The following is a 16,298-nucleotide window of genomic DNA, read 5'->3' as shown; positions in this document are numbered from 1 at the left end:
TCTCTGTTGCTTACACATAGCTCCTCAGTTGCATCAGTGGTAGTTGCTTATGGAACAGTTGCATTCCAGAGGTAAAAGGCATTGAGTTTAAATACAACAAGTCTGTTTTCCAGGAAATGAGAAATGAAAGAGATTGTTTCCTTCCAAGTCTCTGCAAGCTTGTGAAAGATGAGGCTGCATTTCCTGTTTAAGTCTTTGCAGTCAACACTCCTTGAAGCTGGGCCCTTGGAGACTGTAACTGTGTTGGGGCAGTAGCATTTTGAGAGTTGAAAAATGAATAACCTTAAATAATGTTTTCTTTCTCTCTTTAGGAGCATCTAAAGGCCTTCGATGATGAAATCAATGCTTTTTTGGATTATATGTTTGGGCCTCGAGGTGAGTAAGCTCTTGAGAGCAGGAAAAATGCCATTTAATTATAGAAAAGGATGATGTTGTCTCTGGTGTCTTGAAAACAGTATAGCACCCTCACCTTTAATGTCCTCTGAGAACATCCCACAGGGCCCGTTTCTCCTCCTGTTCAACCTCACCTGGTACTGCAGTTCTGGGAGCAGGAAGCAGGAACACGGTGAATGACATGCAGTGTTTTCCTCCAGTGTCTCTGTAGCTTTTCCTCTTCCCTCTCCATTCTTCACTGCCCGGTCATCTGTAGAATTCCTGCCTTTAAGCACGGGTGAACTTTCTCTGCCCCGGCCTTTGGAATGAGCTTGGAAGTCTCAATCATTCCTCCATCACCAGCAATTTAGACAGTCATAGCTCCTAACAGTCTCTCTCCTTGGAATCATTCATGAAGAAGCATCAGCTGGGATAATATTCTAAAGACCCAAATCATTACTGTGTTGTATCTTACAGTTCATCAGTGTCTTTCTAGTACCCATGTGGTTGGACCAAACTTCTCATCATGGGCAACAGACCCTTGAATGATGTAGCCCCAGCTGCTGCGCCAGCTCAGTGCCAGTCTTCCTTACTCAGCTTTGACCCAGGCACTGGAAACATCTTTTAATTCCTCAGATACTTACAGTTCCTTTATGTGCTGTTCCTTGAGCATGGACCTCCTCCCTTCACTTCCTGTTCCACTTCCCAGTCAGGTCTGCTCCTTCTCACACTTGAGATAGATACCAGTTGAAACGTGCCCTTTACGCGAGGCTCTTTCCTCTGTGGCAGCTTCTTGCCAAGCTTCCTTCTCGGCACACTCCACTGTTAACCCACAGCAGGTGTGCCATGCTGTGGGTTAACATTCGGAAACCAGGGCTGCTTTTCTGCAGGGCTTATCACTGTTCTGGGAATGTAATAGCACTAGATATTTTGCAAATGAATGAATTCTAGACAAAATGTTTTATTCCACTTGAGCCTTGCTGGTTCACAAACCTGTAGAAAATCCATTGTTCTCTCAAGTTATTTCCTCAACTCTGTTAGGTGGAAAAGGAAGGAAAACTTCCTTTTTTCCCCTCTTTATCCCCCTTAGATATTGTTTTGATCCCTCTCAACCCCCAGTTCTACACAGGCTTTGTAAACTGTTCCACGTTAATGTGATGATTTATATAGTTGTAATGATACTCGGAGTAGTGGCTCACTCATGAAATCCCAGTGACTTGGGAGGCTTAGGCAGAAAGATCACAAGTTAGAGGACAGCCTCAATAACTTAGCAAAACCTGTCTCAATAGAAAATAAAAAAGGCTGGGGATGTAGCTTAATGGTAAAGCAGCCCTGGGTTCAATCCCCAGTGTGAAAAAAAAATTATGTGTGTGTGTCATGGATTGCTTTTTTTAAAAAAAAAAAAAAACAAACTTTTTCCATATTCTCTCCTCTTGGTGATCCCGTGGGTAACCAGGACAAAGGATCTGTCTATGTACCTACTTTCATGTATTCCATACCTTGCAGGTCTAGTGGGTGAAAAGGAGGTCAGGGTAGAGGGTGCAACCTCTTGCCTAGGCCTGCAGGATACTGGGAGGAACTATGAATTAGGTGACTGGCTTTCTACTGGGCACATCCACTGGAGTTAAAAACAATGTCTCTGAGCCAAGTTCACACTGAACTTTGCTATCAGTAAGATCAGCATGATGTGGAGTTCCGTGGAGGAAAGGACTGCATTCGTTTTCTCAGCTGTGACAGTTTTTAATGGAAGCTCTCCTCTGTAGCAAGGAGATTGTACCATTGACAACTGAATCACACATCCTCCCCAGTGACAGGGTGCTCAGTATCTCAGTGTCAAGAATCCTTTTTCCTTCCTCAAATGGCCCTAGCTTAAATTGCCTGGCATGAAACCTATTAAGCTTCTAGGTGTCCCGTCTTCTGATTATGTACACGTGGTATCAGTACCTGACACAGATGTAGAGCTAATATTCTCACGTTCTCAAAGGTAAGAAACATTACATTTGTTCCCATGTTTTTATTGGAGCATTGTGACCATTCTTAAGAACTGTAGCAAAAATTTTTAGATACAACATTTTTAATAAGACCTGCTCACTGTCTCCTAGTACATATACTAGAGTTGGAAAGGTAACAACTTTCCAATTATTACAGATGTGCTAGCTTTAAGTACTAAATTAGATGTGCTCTTTTCCTAGAGCTGCCATAACAAAGTACTGCAAACTAGAAGGTTAAAATAACAAATTTATTCTGTTTTGGAAGCCAGCAGTCTGAATTGAGATGTTGACAGGGCCTCTCCCCACCTGAGGTGATAGGGAAGAATCTCATCTGTGCTTCTCTACAAGTTTCTGGTGGTTGTTGTCAATCCTTGGGGTTCCATGGCTTATTGATGCATCATTAGCCTTTGTCTCCACATGATTTTCTCTTCTGTGTCCCTGTATCCAAACCTCCCCCTTTAGAGGACACCACTCATCTTAATTCAGTATGGTCTCGACTTAACTCAGTTACATTTACAAAGACCTGTTTCCAAATTAGGTGACATTCAGATGCCAGGAGTTAGGGCTTTGTCATATCTTTTGGTGGATACACCACCATATAGAGATAGTATAAGTTACTTTTCCTCAAAAGCAAACTGGGGATAATATCACCTATATAATAGGATTGCTTTGAGAATAAACTAATGCAGGCTTCAGAACAGAATAAATGCTCAGTAACAGTTATAGCCATAATAAAATCATCTTATTATGTAAATGAGGAGCTGTAGTTATGAAAGAGTAGGAAAAAGCTCCCTTCAGAAGGCAGGGCCTTTTATCTGGGCAAGAAAGGATGACTTTTTAAAAAGTTTTTTTAGTTGGATACATTTTTACGTGGGTGCTGATGATCGAACCCAGTGCTTCAAGCATGCAAGGCAAATGCTCTACCACTGAGCTAGAGCCCCAGCCCACATTTACTCAGAAATGAACATCAGGAAGCGGCACATAGAACAAGCTTTGGTTATTAAAAGGGAGGTGGGTGAGAGTTATCTTTATTGCCAGTGGGAAAAGCGTACAGAGTAAGTAATGGCACCGGTCTCAAGGCACTTTTTCCAAAAAATGGTGCCTTCTTTAGGACAGATGGTCTAACTAAAGGGTGGTTGGTAGAGTGGGAGTAGTAGGAAGAGGGACTAAGACTAGGGGAGTTGATCAAGGAAAGGGCTTTGCCTGTTGGCAAAACCAGCTCCTTAAACTGTTTATGGAGAATAAAAACAGTATGCCATTTTTATAATTCTAGGTCTTTAAACCAAAAGAGAAAGTCATTGTGTCTACAATTGTTAACAGTTCTATGATGAAGCTATCACATGGGCTTTTTTCAGGTTTTTAAAGATTCAGGGCACTTGATGTATTCAGGCTCTCACCTCCCTGCCTTTGTTTTCTTCTCTCACTTCTCAATCATCAGCTCCAAGCCTTTGTTATCTTTGGCTGTATTATAATCTCACTCCTGGTTTTTTGTATAAATGATTCTAGGCAATGTGGTTTTTAGAAATTATAGTATAATGAAAATGTGCCTTCTGACTATCCAGATTTTCCCTATGGGGGATGGGTGTTAGTAATGAATAATGGGGGAGGTGGTGGGTGTGTAATCACAGCCCTTGTTTTACTTAATAATGGCCCCACTGTGCAAGATTGGTAGATTCAAATTTGCCACCATCACTAAGGTTGCTGAGGTTGCTAAAATCTATCCATGAAATTGTAAAGGAAAAAAGCTTTGACTATGGTGGTAAGTGCTTAGTGAAAATGAAAAAAAAAGGCATTAAATTTGTGTATGTATTGTAAAAAACAGTACATGGTGTTCATGGGTGATCTTGGAACTTACCCCCCAAGGGAAAAATGGGGGAAATGTTGTATAAAAAAATGTATTGCTAACCAAAACCTCGTTCCTCGGGTTTCTGTGTGCTTGTTTTCAGATTCCCGAGTCAGAGGGTGGTTCATGTTGGACTCTTACCTGCCTACCTTTGTTCTTACTGTCATATATTTGCTTTCAATATGGCTGGGTAACAAATACATGAAGAACAGACCTGCTTTTTCTCTCAGGGGAATCCTCACCTTGTATAATCTTGGAATCACACTTCTCTCCGCCTACATGTTAATAGAGGTAAGCATCTCTGGCCAAAGCTGGAGTTGGTGGCCCAGTCAATTTAGGAAGCAGTCACATCTGGTCTACCAGAATGCTCCACAGTTTCTGTCATTACTGTTAAGATCTCAAGAACTTGTTCCAGCATTTGACATGGTTCCTTCCCAAAGTTCTGGAAGTCTTTGTTTCTAACTTGAACTTTTCTTATTCCATTTTAGGCTTATTCTTTAATCCTTAGTCTAATTGCAATTTGGGATCATTTAAATTTGAATGGGCCTTTAAAGATCATGTGTTTTTAACCTAAGTATTTTTTTTTTTTTTAGATGTCAAATTCAGTTAGTTTCACTGAAATGCAGATATACATGCATATAAATGTTATGTGTACACATGCACACACCTACCCTTAAAGAATGCAACCACATCTTTGTCAGTTGTCCCTCAAGACTGACTTCTGGAGGGCCAAGCTGCAGCACGCACCAGACCCAAATTTATGAGAAGAGGAACACGTAATGATTGCTCTGCCTACTCAACCAGCAGTTACTATTATACTAGGCAAAATCTAAAAGTATTAAACTTGCTGTAGCAAAGATGGAGATACAGTGGAAACAAAGTAGGATTCATACAAGTTATACATGACTGATAATGACCAAAACTTCCTGCTGTGTTTGAATTAAATCCTTGCCTTAAAATATAGGTTTTCTCATCTGGAGTTTATTCTGTGCCTTATTATAATATGCACTCTTTTTTTGTAATATGGGGAATTAAAAAGTGTAATTTGAGGAACATTCTCCCATTCCTTGCCCTTTTTCAAGAGAGGGTCTGGCAATCAAGTCTTCCTGCCTCACTTCAGCCTCCCAAGTCCCTGGGATTACAGATGCACTCCACCACACCAGACTTCTAATATGTGCCGTTCTAATAATGTATAATAGCCATTATCTTGAGTGAGTGGAATGAATCTCTAATGAAATTTTAGGCATCAGAATGCAAGAGATGGAATTTGGGATCAGGAAAGCCATGCTGACAACTCTAAAATCCTAATTTTACCTGGTACTGAAAAAAGTTTTTATTTTGTATTCTTTACAAGATGAATTTTAGCACTAGATAAGTTTGCATGGTAGTGATTTATGGTTTAGTTTCTCTGTGTAGCAAAGAAAGACTGTCTCTTAGACAAGGTAAAGGCAAGTTGCTAGATTTGTAAAAGCAAACTGAACTTGGATTATAGCAGTGGATGAACTCTAGGGATGTCCTGGAGTGATTGAGGTTATACCTGCCAAGGCTAACCCTATTCGACAGACTTGTTTCATTTTCTTCAACATAGCCGTCCTGCACCCATGAAGTTAGGGGACTCAGGAAGTTCTGTCGCACACTGGATCATTCTGTGGCTTGGCTGCTTATTCTGCTATGCAGGTAGTTCTGACAGGTGATACATGGATGGGATCAGCCTGACTAAACCTGGTTAAAGCAGTCTGTCAGAGAACGTGCCCTGGCTTGCTCCATGACTTTTTTTTTTTAGCATAGAAAATAGCGATTAGAACTCCATGCTACAAAACTGCAGCCTAACCATAAATTTTTAAGTCAATTGTTGTACACAAAGTTAAACAGCTTTCTTAGTTTGCAAAAATGCACCAATGTGAAATTGGCATATCCTCTAAAGTAGTCCCTAGATCTGTCTATCTTGTCACTGTTCCCAGGTAAGAACAGGAGCTTACAGCCCTGGGATTTGTTGGGCTCTATTACCAATCAAGTCATTTCCCCATCAGGAAAATCCAAGTCTTGCTTCTTTTACTGGATTTGTTTGTCCTGATAATCTTTAATTATGGTATCTGAAAGGTGTTTTCTTAAAAGGAAAGAGAATCATCAGAACAGTGAAAAAAAGACAAAGGTTCTGAAACCTTCTAGTCAGTAGTCCATCTCTTTTTAAGGTTTAGTGTTTTAACAGATGTATACCTTTACAATCTCTAGGACAGCAGGAAATATTGGGCCTTTTGTCTGTTATACTTTGTGGAATCAGAGCCAAATGTTCCAGAATCTTGCATTTTTACAGGGAGAGAATTTAACATTTTCTTACCAGGTTGAGAAAGAACAGTGATTTAGGAAGTTTGATCTTTAGTCAAATGGTTCTCCCACCTCTAGCCGTGTAACTCTGAACAGACCATTCACCCATCAAGTACTGTACACAAGGTATCTGGCAAAGACGCTAGACACAGAGGAGCTGGAAGCAGCATAAGTTTTGCAGAGCTCTGTTTGTGGTTTTTGTTTGTTTTGCTTTAAGAGTAAGATTTTAACTAATCATGAAACTTACCAAGTAGCATAAATACGGTGAAGAAAATGGTTGATCTTTAAAATGACAATAGGTATATATTTCATGAAATTATACAAACAACACATTAAATTTTAGTGGTTTCCTTACACTTTGGGTGGGGGGCAGTACTCGGGAGCACTTGACTACTGAGCCACATCCCCAGCCCTATTTTGTATTTTATTTAGAGAAGGGTCTCACTGAGTTGCTTAGCACCTTACTTTTGCTGAGGCTGGCTTTGAACTCATGATCCTTCTGAGCCACTGCAACTATAGGCATGTGCCCGGCTTTCCTTACTCAATTTTTATTCAATTAATTCTACATCTTAGTTATTGACATAGATGACTAGATGATTACACAAAATTTTGTAAAGAAAACCACTGGTTTCAGTTTAACCTCAAGAATTAAATCCCTTGATAATGTTTAAGGATAGGGTTGGATTAAATACAAAATCTGGGACATTTGTACTCAAACCTTGAATGGTTGCCAATAATGAGTGTAATACACTCCATTATTGTCATGTATATTAAAAAAGGGGGGAATTGCTTCCAAATTCTTATGTTGAACCAACCCTCCTTTCTCGATTCCTTGACAGCTCATTCTCTCCAGTTGGGAAGGAGGCTACAACTTACAGTGTCAAGATCTCACCAGCGCTGGGGAAGGCGATATCAGGGTGAGCTGTTAGAAACAAGACAACCATCTGTTACCATTTCTCACTGAAAGGAGACGAGGCTCTTCCTCCACATGTGAGGGTGGGCTGGGATGAGATAACGGGTTCCTGTTCCAGTAGAAATGTTTGGTAACAAAAATATCTTCTGAATGTTCATCTGAAGGGCACTGGCTGAATAAACCATGGCACATCCACAGAATGGAACAAGGGCGTCTGTGTTACAGAATCATCTTGAGGTTGCTTTGCTGGCAGACCATGGTTATTGTATAGCACCTGTAGTCAAGAGATTATGTGTATTTACCTATATTCTTGAAACAATGGCAGGATAAACCAAAAGCTTTTCAAAATTGTTTGAGAGACAGAGAGATAGGGATGGAAGCTAGAGTCGGTTATATTTTGGAACCATTAACTGTTTTATGTAATTATAAAAAGAAAGTAAAGCAGCTTTCCCAAAAAAATTTAGAAACAAATCAATGAGTATACCTTAAGTATACTTATTAAGGACATGGCCACTTAAAAGCTTTTGAGTGGATGTCCCTAATGAGATATCTTTAAAAGGATTTTTTGTTGCTATTACTATTCTGAGACTCTTACAGGGACATTTTAGGATAAAATATGTAAGTTATATAAGTAACTAATATTTGAAACAAAGAAAAGACATTTTTAAAAGTTAAACTAAAACCCAGTAACCATACAAATTAGAAATACTTCTTAAAATATTTGCTTTGTCTATGACAGCCCAGAGCAGTGAGCCATGCTTATCCAGAAGTGCTCTCAAAATATAGTTTTCTACCCCAAGGAATGAGGGTTCTTAGAGCCAAGTGGCCAAATTCCAGTTTGGGGCAGAGAATGTATTTCAGGTAAACCCAGGACATCCAATGTCCCAAAGCAAAGAAACATTATAAGCATCATGACATGAAGGGGCCACCTTAAAGGAATGCCCACTGGCGATGGGACACTAAAAGAACATTGACTGGGATGGATTGAAACATACTAAATGTATTTTTAAAATTGGAGTTTAAAAAAAATATTATAAAAGTTGCCAGACCATCATTTTACCTTTTATATCCAAGTTTCCAAAGAGATGAAAAGGGTAAATCTTTGTTGTAGGAAAAAAAAAAAAAGCACCAAATAACAGAAAAATTGCCATTTTGTAGTTCCTACATACCCAAGCTCACTGCCCCTCTGAACATCACTGGAGCAGCGGGGAAGTGAACTTGAAACAACAGAAATCCTATCTGGCACACCTGCATGTTGATAAATAATGGTCTACACCCCAGACCCTACCAAAGTGGTAGGAATTAGAATCAAGAAAATGAGAGTCATACTGAAAATTCTTGAAATTCAGTGATGAGTAGCTAGTGTTCATTATTTGGCATATTTACAAAAAAAATTAAAAATCTAATTGCAAGTTAGAGATATGGCAGAGATGGTTAGAGAAAATAAACATCCAAATCCAAAATATCAGGAATTCTGTATAACTGATGGGAGTTTTAAGAAAAAGATATGGGGAGTGGGGATAAAAGGAAGGAACAAGATGAGAAACTTTAAGACCATATTAATAAAAATTCAGTGCGGACCTTGTTTGGATCCTGATTTAAATAAGAAAGGCTATTAGAAGATATTTAGAAGTTAATTGTATGGACAAGATAATGACTCATGGTTTGTTAAAATAAAAGTTCATTAGGAATATTTATAGATAAAATGATGTCTTGAAATTGCTTATAATGATCTACCCCACCCCACAAAAATGTTTTAGGAATTGAGAAAACTAAAATTGGAGTCATATTGAAAATTCTCAAAGTTTAAGGATGGACACAGTTATTCTTTCTGTATTAGAGAATTTTTGAAATTTCTGTAATAAAAGACTATAAATAAATAAAGGATGATATATGTTTTAAAGTAAGATGTAGGTTTCTCTATACCCATTTTATTTCTAATGCATTATTACAGGCTAGTGCATATTGGGAAAAGAGTCTGCTCAAAATTGCCATTCTAAATGTATTAATATTTCTGAAGGCTAATTGTTCCAGACATTAAGATGAATGCTACCATCTCATGAATGTCTTGAGAAGTAGACAGTATAGCATGATAATCTAATTTCAAGATTCCTATTATCTAACCTCTTCAAAAATATGTTTAAATCACCAAGCTGCTTTTGCGGAAGCTAGAGCAAAATAAGGGGAAAAAGTGGGGGGCCAGATATTATAGGAAGATCAGTGGAGGAGGAGGAGGGACTGGAAAAGGGAGGAAATGCAGAATGAAGTGGATAAAATTATGCAAGCATGTATATCACAAGTGAATTCCCCATTTATGTATATCTATAAAGCACCAATTATAAGAGGGGCTGTAGCTCAGTGGTAGAGCACTTCTTGCCTTGCACGTGTGAGGTACTGGGGTTTGCTCCTCAGCACCACATAAAGATACTGTGTCCATCTACAACTAAAAATATTTTTAATTATAATAATAATAAATGTAAGACCAGGAGAGAAGGGGAATGGGGGTGGGGAGGGAAAGAGGAAGCACTGAGGACTGAAATGGACAAAATTCCATGCATGTATGTTTACATAAACTCAACAATTAGGAATAACTACAATGCATAAATAAACACATTAAAAACAAACACCATGCTCTTAAGTAAAGAGGTATTTCTAGGTAGATAAGACTATGTAAAGGGCATTGGAAGGAAAGCAAATTGGTAATCATGACCTATCAATGTTAGTAAGGACAAAGTACTTCTTGACTTTTAATCTCTTCCTCTCAGAGGCATAAGTGATATAGTCAGACTTTTTTTTAGGTAATATAATGTTTGAGAGAAACAGGTACATTAGAGCACAGAAGAATTATAATTTAGTATAACACACAGTAATGACCTATTGAGATCTACATACTGCACAAGTCTGAATGAGACCGTCTCTACCTCTGAGTTATATGCAGTCCAACTATAGGTTCACAACACTTGCTAGACTTTAATGGTGGTTGATTATAGAGATGTAGGCAAGTAATTTAAGACTATATATGAAGCCACTGGTTCCACCAAAGGAAAGGAAAGGAAAGGAAAAGATTGGGCACGTTCCAGAGGAGGTGGTGCACTGAAGGAGTATTAATAAAGGATGACTAAAACATGACTGACCTGGAGGTAGGACAGGAGTGTTGGATGCAGGAAGAAGAGTCCTTGGCACTCGAGTAGGAGATTGCAGATGACTTACATGGTACCAGACTACAGTGATGAGGAATCCACTTAGTTTTGTAGGTGCTGAGTGGTAACTTGGACACATAGGTATTTTGGGAAGAAAATCCGACTTTCACTTGAGCAGGGTATACTGCCTAGAATGAGGAGAAACTGGAGGCAAATACTCTGGACTAGCAGTAAGTAGTCTGAGAACAAGACACACGCTGGTAATGCACAGATGGTGTATGGAAGGCAGGATGCGCGGTAGGGCTATGCAGGAACATTTTCACTTCTCACACCTTTCTCCCCTTTTTAAATTTTTATAGGTAGCCAAGGTGCTATGGTGGTACTACTTCTCCAAATTAGTAGAGTTCCTGGACACAATTTTCTTTGTTTTGCGAAAAAAGACAAATCAGATCACTTTCCTTCATGTCTACCATCATGCCTCCATGTTTAACATCTGGTGGTGTGTCTTGAACTGGATACCCTGTGGACAGAGTAAGTTCCCAGCTGGTTTCTGGTCCTATGCCATGGCTCTCACAGGCCTCCCAATAGGGCGGGGAGTGGGGCTGTGGAAGCAGGTGCTCACTAGTGGCCTTTGAATTTCTATCCTTTGATGCTGGCAAAATCTGAATGTAATTTTAAGTTTTAAAAATATTTTCTTTCCCATACACCAGAAGGCAGAGACACACACCCAGCCAAAGCAGACCAACTCTGGTATAGGTGCTGTTTGGTTCCTGTGGAAAGTGGCACCTTCAAGAGTTACCACTTGGTTGTGATATAGAGTTATTTAGCTCTTAGGGCTTGTTTTTACATTCTGAAAAATTAAGATAACATCTTTGTGTGACCCACCAGAGCAATGACTTTCAATTTTGTTAACTGAGAACTGCAGTACAAAATATATTTTATTTCACAATCCAGCCCACTTATTCATATTATGTATTGTGTGTGAAACAAAAATTTCATTAAATATATACTGTGGCTTTTTTTTCTTATTAAAATTAGGGATTAAACCCAGGAGCATTTAACCACTGAGCTATATCCCCATCCCTATTTTGAGAGAGGGTCTTGCTAAGTTATCAAGAATGGCTTTAAACTTGCAATCCTCCTGCCTCAGCCTCCCAAATTGAGGGGCTTACAGGTGTGCACCTCACTTGGCCAACTGTGGCTCTTCCTGATACTGTGGTATATACAATTTTTCATGAAACAAAAATTTCAGGTAACAGTATTTACTGTGGGTTTTTTTTTTTTTGTAAATTCTATTTCACTTGTCAAAATACAAAAAGCAGACAGTTCTCACTGCACTGACTTCACAGTTCATTACTGCATCAGTCACAAACTGCAGTTTGAGAAGCACTGAGCTGGAAAGATCAGGAGTTTCTATTTTATAATGTGTTGTCCCCCCAATTTGAAAATATCCTATGAAAAATCAGAACAGGTAAAATTTAAGAAAGTTCTTTTGTTTTACAATTCAATGTCTTTGTGGAAATAGAAAACAATCCAAAGAAAATTTGGAGTACAGATGTGTGGAGCCACATCCTGGTATACCCATTGTGAGTTAAAAATTTCATAAGTCAAAAACACAGTTAATACAACCAACCTGTCAAACATCCCAACAGCAGCACAGCATGCTGGTAGTGTGGGTTGTTCCTCCTGTGACCTCAGAGTTGCCTGAGAGCCGCAGCTCCCTAGCATCATGAGTATTACAGCACATACCACTAGCCCCCTGGCTAACACTCAGAATCCTAGTTGTGGTTTCTACTGACTGCATCACTTTCACACCATCATAGGGTTGGTTTCTACTGACTGCATCACTTTCACACCATCATAGGGTTGAAGTAAAGCTATCAGGTCAGGGACCACTTTATATCAGTGACTGAAGATGCAAATAAAAACTAGTGTCAGGAGGGAAACTGGTAGGGATGCAGTAGGCAGAAAGGAATGCTTTCCACACTCCTCCTAGACAGAATCTACTTTTTTACAAATTTGATATTTAAAGAAGACTATAATAACTATCAAAGGAGAATTGCAAAGGTTAGTATTTTTTATCAAGTTTCATTACAAATTAGTACCTAAATCATTGTGTAAAAAGTCCTATAAATAATGTGATAGTTTCCACTCAAGAGTATTATAAAAACCTTAAGCAATGATCATTCACTAATTGATAGAAATAAAAACTCAAGTAAATATCACTAACGTGTCTTCTGATACATTATATCTGTGTTTTCTATATAAATCAAGTGTCATAACAGCTTGTGCACCCTGGACAAGCACTCTTTCCCTGAATGATAACCTGCTGCCCACAGGAGGCTTTTTCCCATCCAAGGTTTAGTCAAAGCAAAGATAGTTCTGGTTGAGAGGAACTCTGCCTCTAGCTCTAAGTTATCTACCCCCCCCCACCCCCATTAGCTATTGTAATGACAAAGAGACAGTTAAAACTTTGCAAATAAGAACTGGGTGGTACTCTGGCTGAAAAAGTATTCCAGTTTACTTCGATCCAGAAGTTTCTGCCAAATTTAGGGCAATAGCACAATAATTGGAGAATTTATCAGTATGAAGTTCATCATATGATTGTCCTTTACCTATTAATATTTAGTTATTACGCAGAGAAGAATATCACTAGACAAAGGAGAATGAACAGTCATTTTATAAAATAGTAACTCATGCTATACTTTCCTAGGTTTCTTTGGACCAACACTGAACAGCTTTATCCACATTCTAATGTACTCCTATTATGGACTCTCTGTGTTTCCATCCATGCACAAGTACCTTTGGTGGAAGAAATACCTCACACAGGCTCAGCTGGTATGTCACTCCCAGCTCTCTCCATATGGCTCATGGAGGAGCAGGAAATAGGAATCTGTCTTTTGGACATCAGAGGCCTCTCTACATGTGATGAGGATGCCTATTTTTCTCTAAGAGCCTTTAAGAATTATTTTGTGAATTAAAATGTTTGTATATATACAATTTATGATGAGAAGATCCTTGCTCTGAAATATAGAGGAATATTTTTAAATTATAAGCTAAACATTTTTATTTAAATAACTTTAGCTGCTGCTTCTTCATAAGAAACTTATATTGGTAACTATATAACATTGCCATTACTAAGTTCAGATAGTTCCTGGATAGGATAGTGGGCTGCCTCAGCATTGTGCTTGTTTCATTCCTGCAAAATGTAGAGCATGACAGGAGTTGATCTGACTGAGGAGGTCCCCGGGCCCTGGGGAGCGGAACTCACTCACTCTGGCCCTGTGTGCCCCTGCAGGTGCAGTTCCTGCTCACCATCACCCACACGCTGAGTGCCGTCGTGAAGCCCTGTGGCTTCCCCTTTGGTTGCCTCATCTTCCAGTCCTCCTATATGATGACACTAGTCGTCCTGTTCTTAAATTTTTATGTTCAGGTATGTGAAATAGAAATATTTGTAGCAAAACACAGCATATGTGCACTTTGCATTATATGTTTGTAATTTTACTGATTAAATATTAAGCAGATGCTTGTGGATGAATTTAGATGAGGGGTTTGTAAATGAAAAAGTAAAACTTGCATTCTGATTTCTCTCCCTGTGGCCTCCTACTCAAAGAAGAACCACAGTTAATAGTCTGGGGGGCATTCTACTAAAACTCTGTGCATTGCATTGAAAAACATTTATCAGAAATACCGAGTTATATTGTTTGCATCATGTATTTGCATTCTGAAAATTAATCAGGTGTGAGACAGATCTAGGAAACTTACATGAATGGAGAAAAAATGGGACATTATTTTTGAATATATCATAGTGTTATAGATCATTTGGATAAAATTCCTTAAGGCCAATTAGTATGGGAAGGTTACACTGGCTTTTTGTTAAGTGTCATTTTCTTTTTAACAATTAGAGGTTCAAAATGCAATTTCAAAGTGACTGTTTTGCAAGAACCTATGAAAGCTATGACAGAGCATAGGCCTCAGCAGGTTGTAGATTTTAAATTGCACTCCTTTGTGGGCTGGGGAAATGGAATGCTTCCTTTAAAAAAAAAAAAAGGCATAGTTACATTCAAAACAGTACTTCAGAAATTGTATTCATTTGCGGTTTCTTTTGAACAAGAAATGCTCTTATTTTTTAGTTTGGTGAACAAGAGAACTCACCATTGTTTTATGCAAATATAGAGTCCAACTGGAGGACTAAACCTTTGACATCTTTTTAGATTTTGTGTTTCTGAAACTGGACTGACTAGGCTTTGTCTCTTAAGAAATAATAGTCGACAGACCCAAACAAAGCCATACACACACAGAGGAGTGTTAAAGGAAAGTGGGGAGTTTGGGGTGCTAGATATTAACCCTGGGCAGGAAGTAGAAGCCCAGCAGCGGTAGATAATGGCAATGGAAGCCTGAGCCCCACACGCTGACTCAAATCAAATCTCAGTCCTGACGCTGAGTCTGTAAGTACAGTCTTGACTCTTAGTTATTTTTTTTAAGGCAATAGTACTATCATCTTGTTTTTACTTTTTAAGTTATCATAGAAGGAAGGCTATGCCCAGCTGGGGTTATGCTCAGTGGGGAGGCCCGGATTTCAGCACCAAAAATAGAGGATACTCTGAAGCCAAATCAATCCAATAACTCAGGTGTTGGTCTTTTAGAATAAAATAGCACTTTTTCATTTGAGGTATCTTTTTTAAAAATTATATCCTTTCCAAGTAAGAAACTAATGCAGAAAAATTTCAGTGCTAATCCCTTAATGTGGAAATCCTGATCTAATATAAGATGAAGGGAACCTCTCATTAACATCACACATTTGTCTTGCTTTTACCTTGTTTTTAACTAGGGGCTTAAACATGGTCATATTTCAAACACAAATTCCTAGGAGAAAAGTCCAGTGCCCAAGAAATTCATGGACTATTTTAACCATATGCAGCCTTAGAGATAAAGTCTTACTAAGGAATTTTTTTTTCTCTCCTATATATACACACCCAACAGACATACCGAAAAAAGCCAATGAAAAAAGACATGCAAGAGCTGCCTGCAGGAAAAGAAGTCAGAAATGGTTTTTCCAAAGCCTGCTTCGCGGAAGTGAATGGAGTGATAAGCAAGAAAGCCCAATGACAGAGTGACAGGGAACGCATGCCTGGCACCAGCCCAACAAGTCCGCTTGTTTTAAAGCAAAGACTGAATTGAAAGTTGTATGTTTTAGCATAAACTAATTTCTTCTGAGTTTATAAAATCATTTGTACCAGAATGTATTAATATATTGCTACTAGGTTAATCCATTAATGCTTTGGTCAGCATCAAGGCGATGCTGGACCCTGAAACTTCAGAGCAGATGCCCCCTCCCTCCGCGCAGACTCACCCTTCCTAGGTGCACTCTGTAACGCCACACACGTCCAAGGCCAAGAGGTGTGGGGCACTGTCATTCATGGCAAGTCTTCAAGTGGAGTGTTGTTCAGATTAAACTGTCAAACAAAACGTTGTATTGTAAATATTGACATGATCTAATATACAGTAAGCAATAATCGTCAGTGCATAAAGGAATCAACCGCAGAAAATATTAAAATGGGATCAGAAAGTGAAGACAAAAATCTAGTCAAACCTCTCAGGCCAGAGCCTTGTTTATCAAACTGTCACAACCACTTCTGATTATCTTTTGTTTAGAATAACTAATCTTAAAATTATTTTGAAACTTTTCTGCGAAATCCTCATTTCTCAGGGGC

At 38.8% G+C, this 16,298-nt stretch overlaps 1 protein-coding gene across 2 annotated transcripts in view; it reads left to right on the top strand.

The window, feature by feature from the left end:
• The window catches only part of Elovl2 (ELOVL fatty acid elongase 2), a 48,692-nt gene extending 32,639 nt beyond the window's left edge, over nt 1-16,053 (top strand). For both annotated transcript variants that reach the window (XM_078020538.1, XM_005327473.4), the window contains exons 2-8: nt 312-375; nt 4,310-4,497; nt 7,371-7,448; nt 10,944-11,115; nt 13,298-13,422; nt 13,883-14,017; nt 15,568-16,053. In XM_078020538.1, coding sequence (XP_077876664.1) covers nt 312-375; nt 4,310-4,497; nt 7,371-7,448; nt 10,944-11,115; nt 13,298-13,422; nt 13,883-14,017; nt 15,568-15,693 — 888 coding nt within the window. In that variant the 3' untranslated portion in view covers nt 15,694-16,053. The remainder of the gene's footprint in view (nt 1-311; nt 376-4,309; nt 4,498-7,370; nt 7,449-10,943; nt 11,116-13,297; nt 13,423-13,882; nt 14,018-15,567) is intronic.
• Nucleotides 16,054-16,298: the final 245 nt, after the last annotated feature.

The sequence above is a fragment of the Ictidomys tridecemlineatus genome, chromosome 8, assembly GCF_052094955.1.
Source record: "Ictidomys tridecemlineatus isolate mIctTri1 chromosome 8, mIctTri1.hap1, whole genome shotgun sequence".
NCBI lineage: Eukaryota > Metazoa > Chordata > Mammalia > Rodentia > Sciuridae > Ictidomys > Ictidomys tridecemlineatus.
Note: the sequence above shows the minus strand (reverse complement) of the source record. Positions and strands in the feature narration are given on the sequence as shown.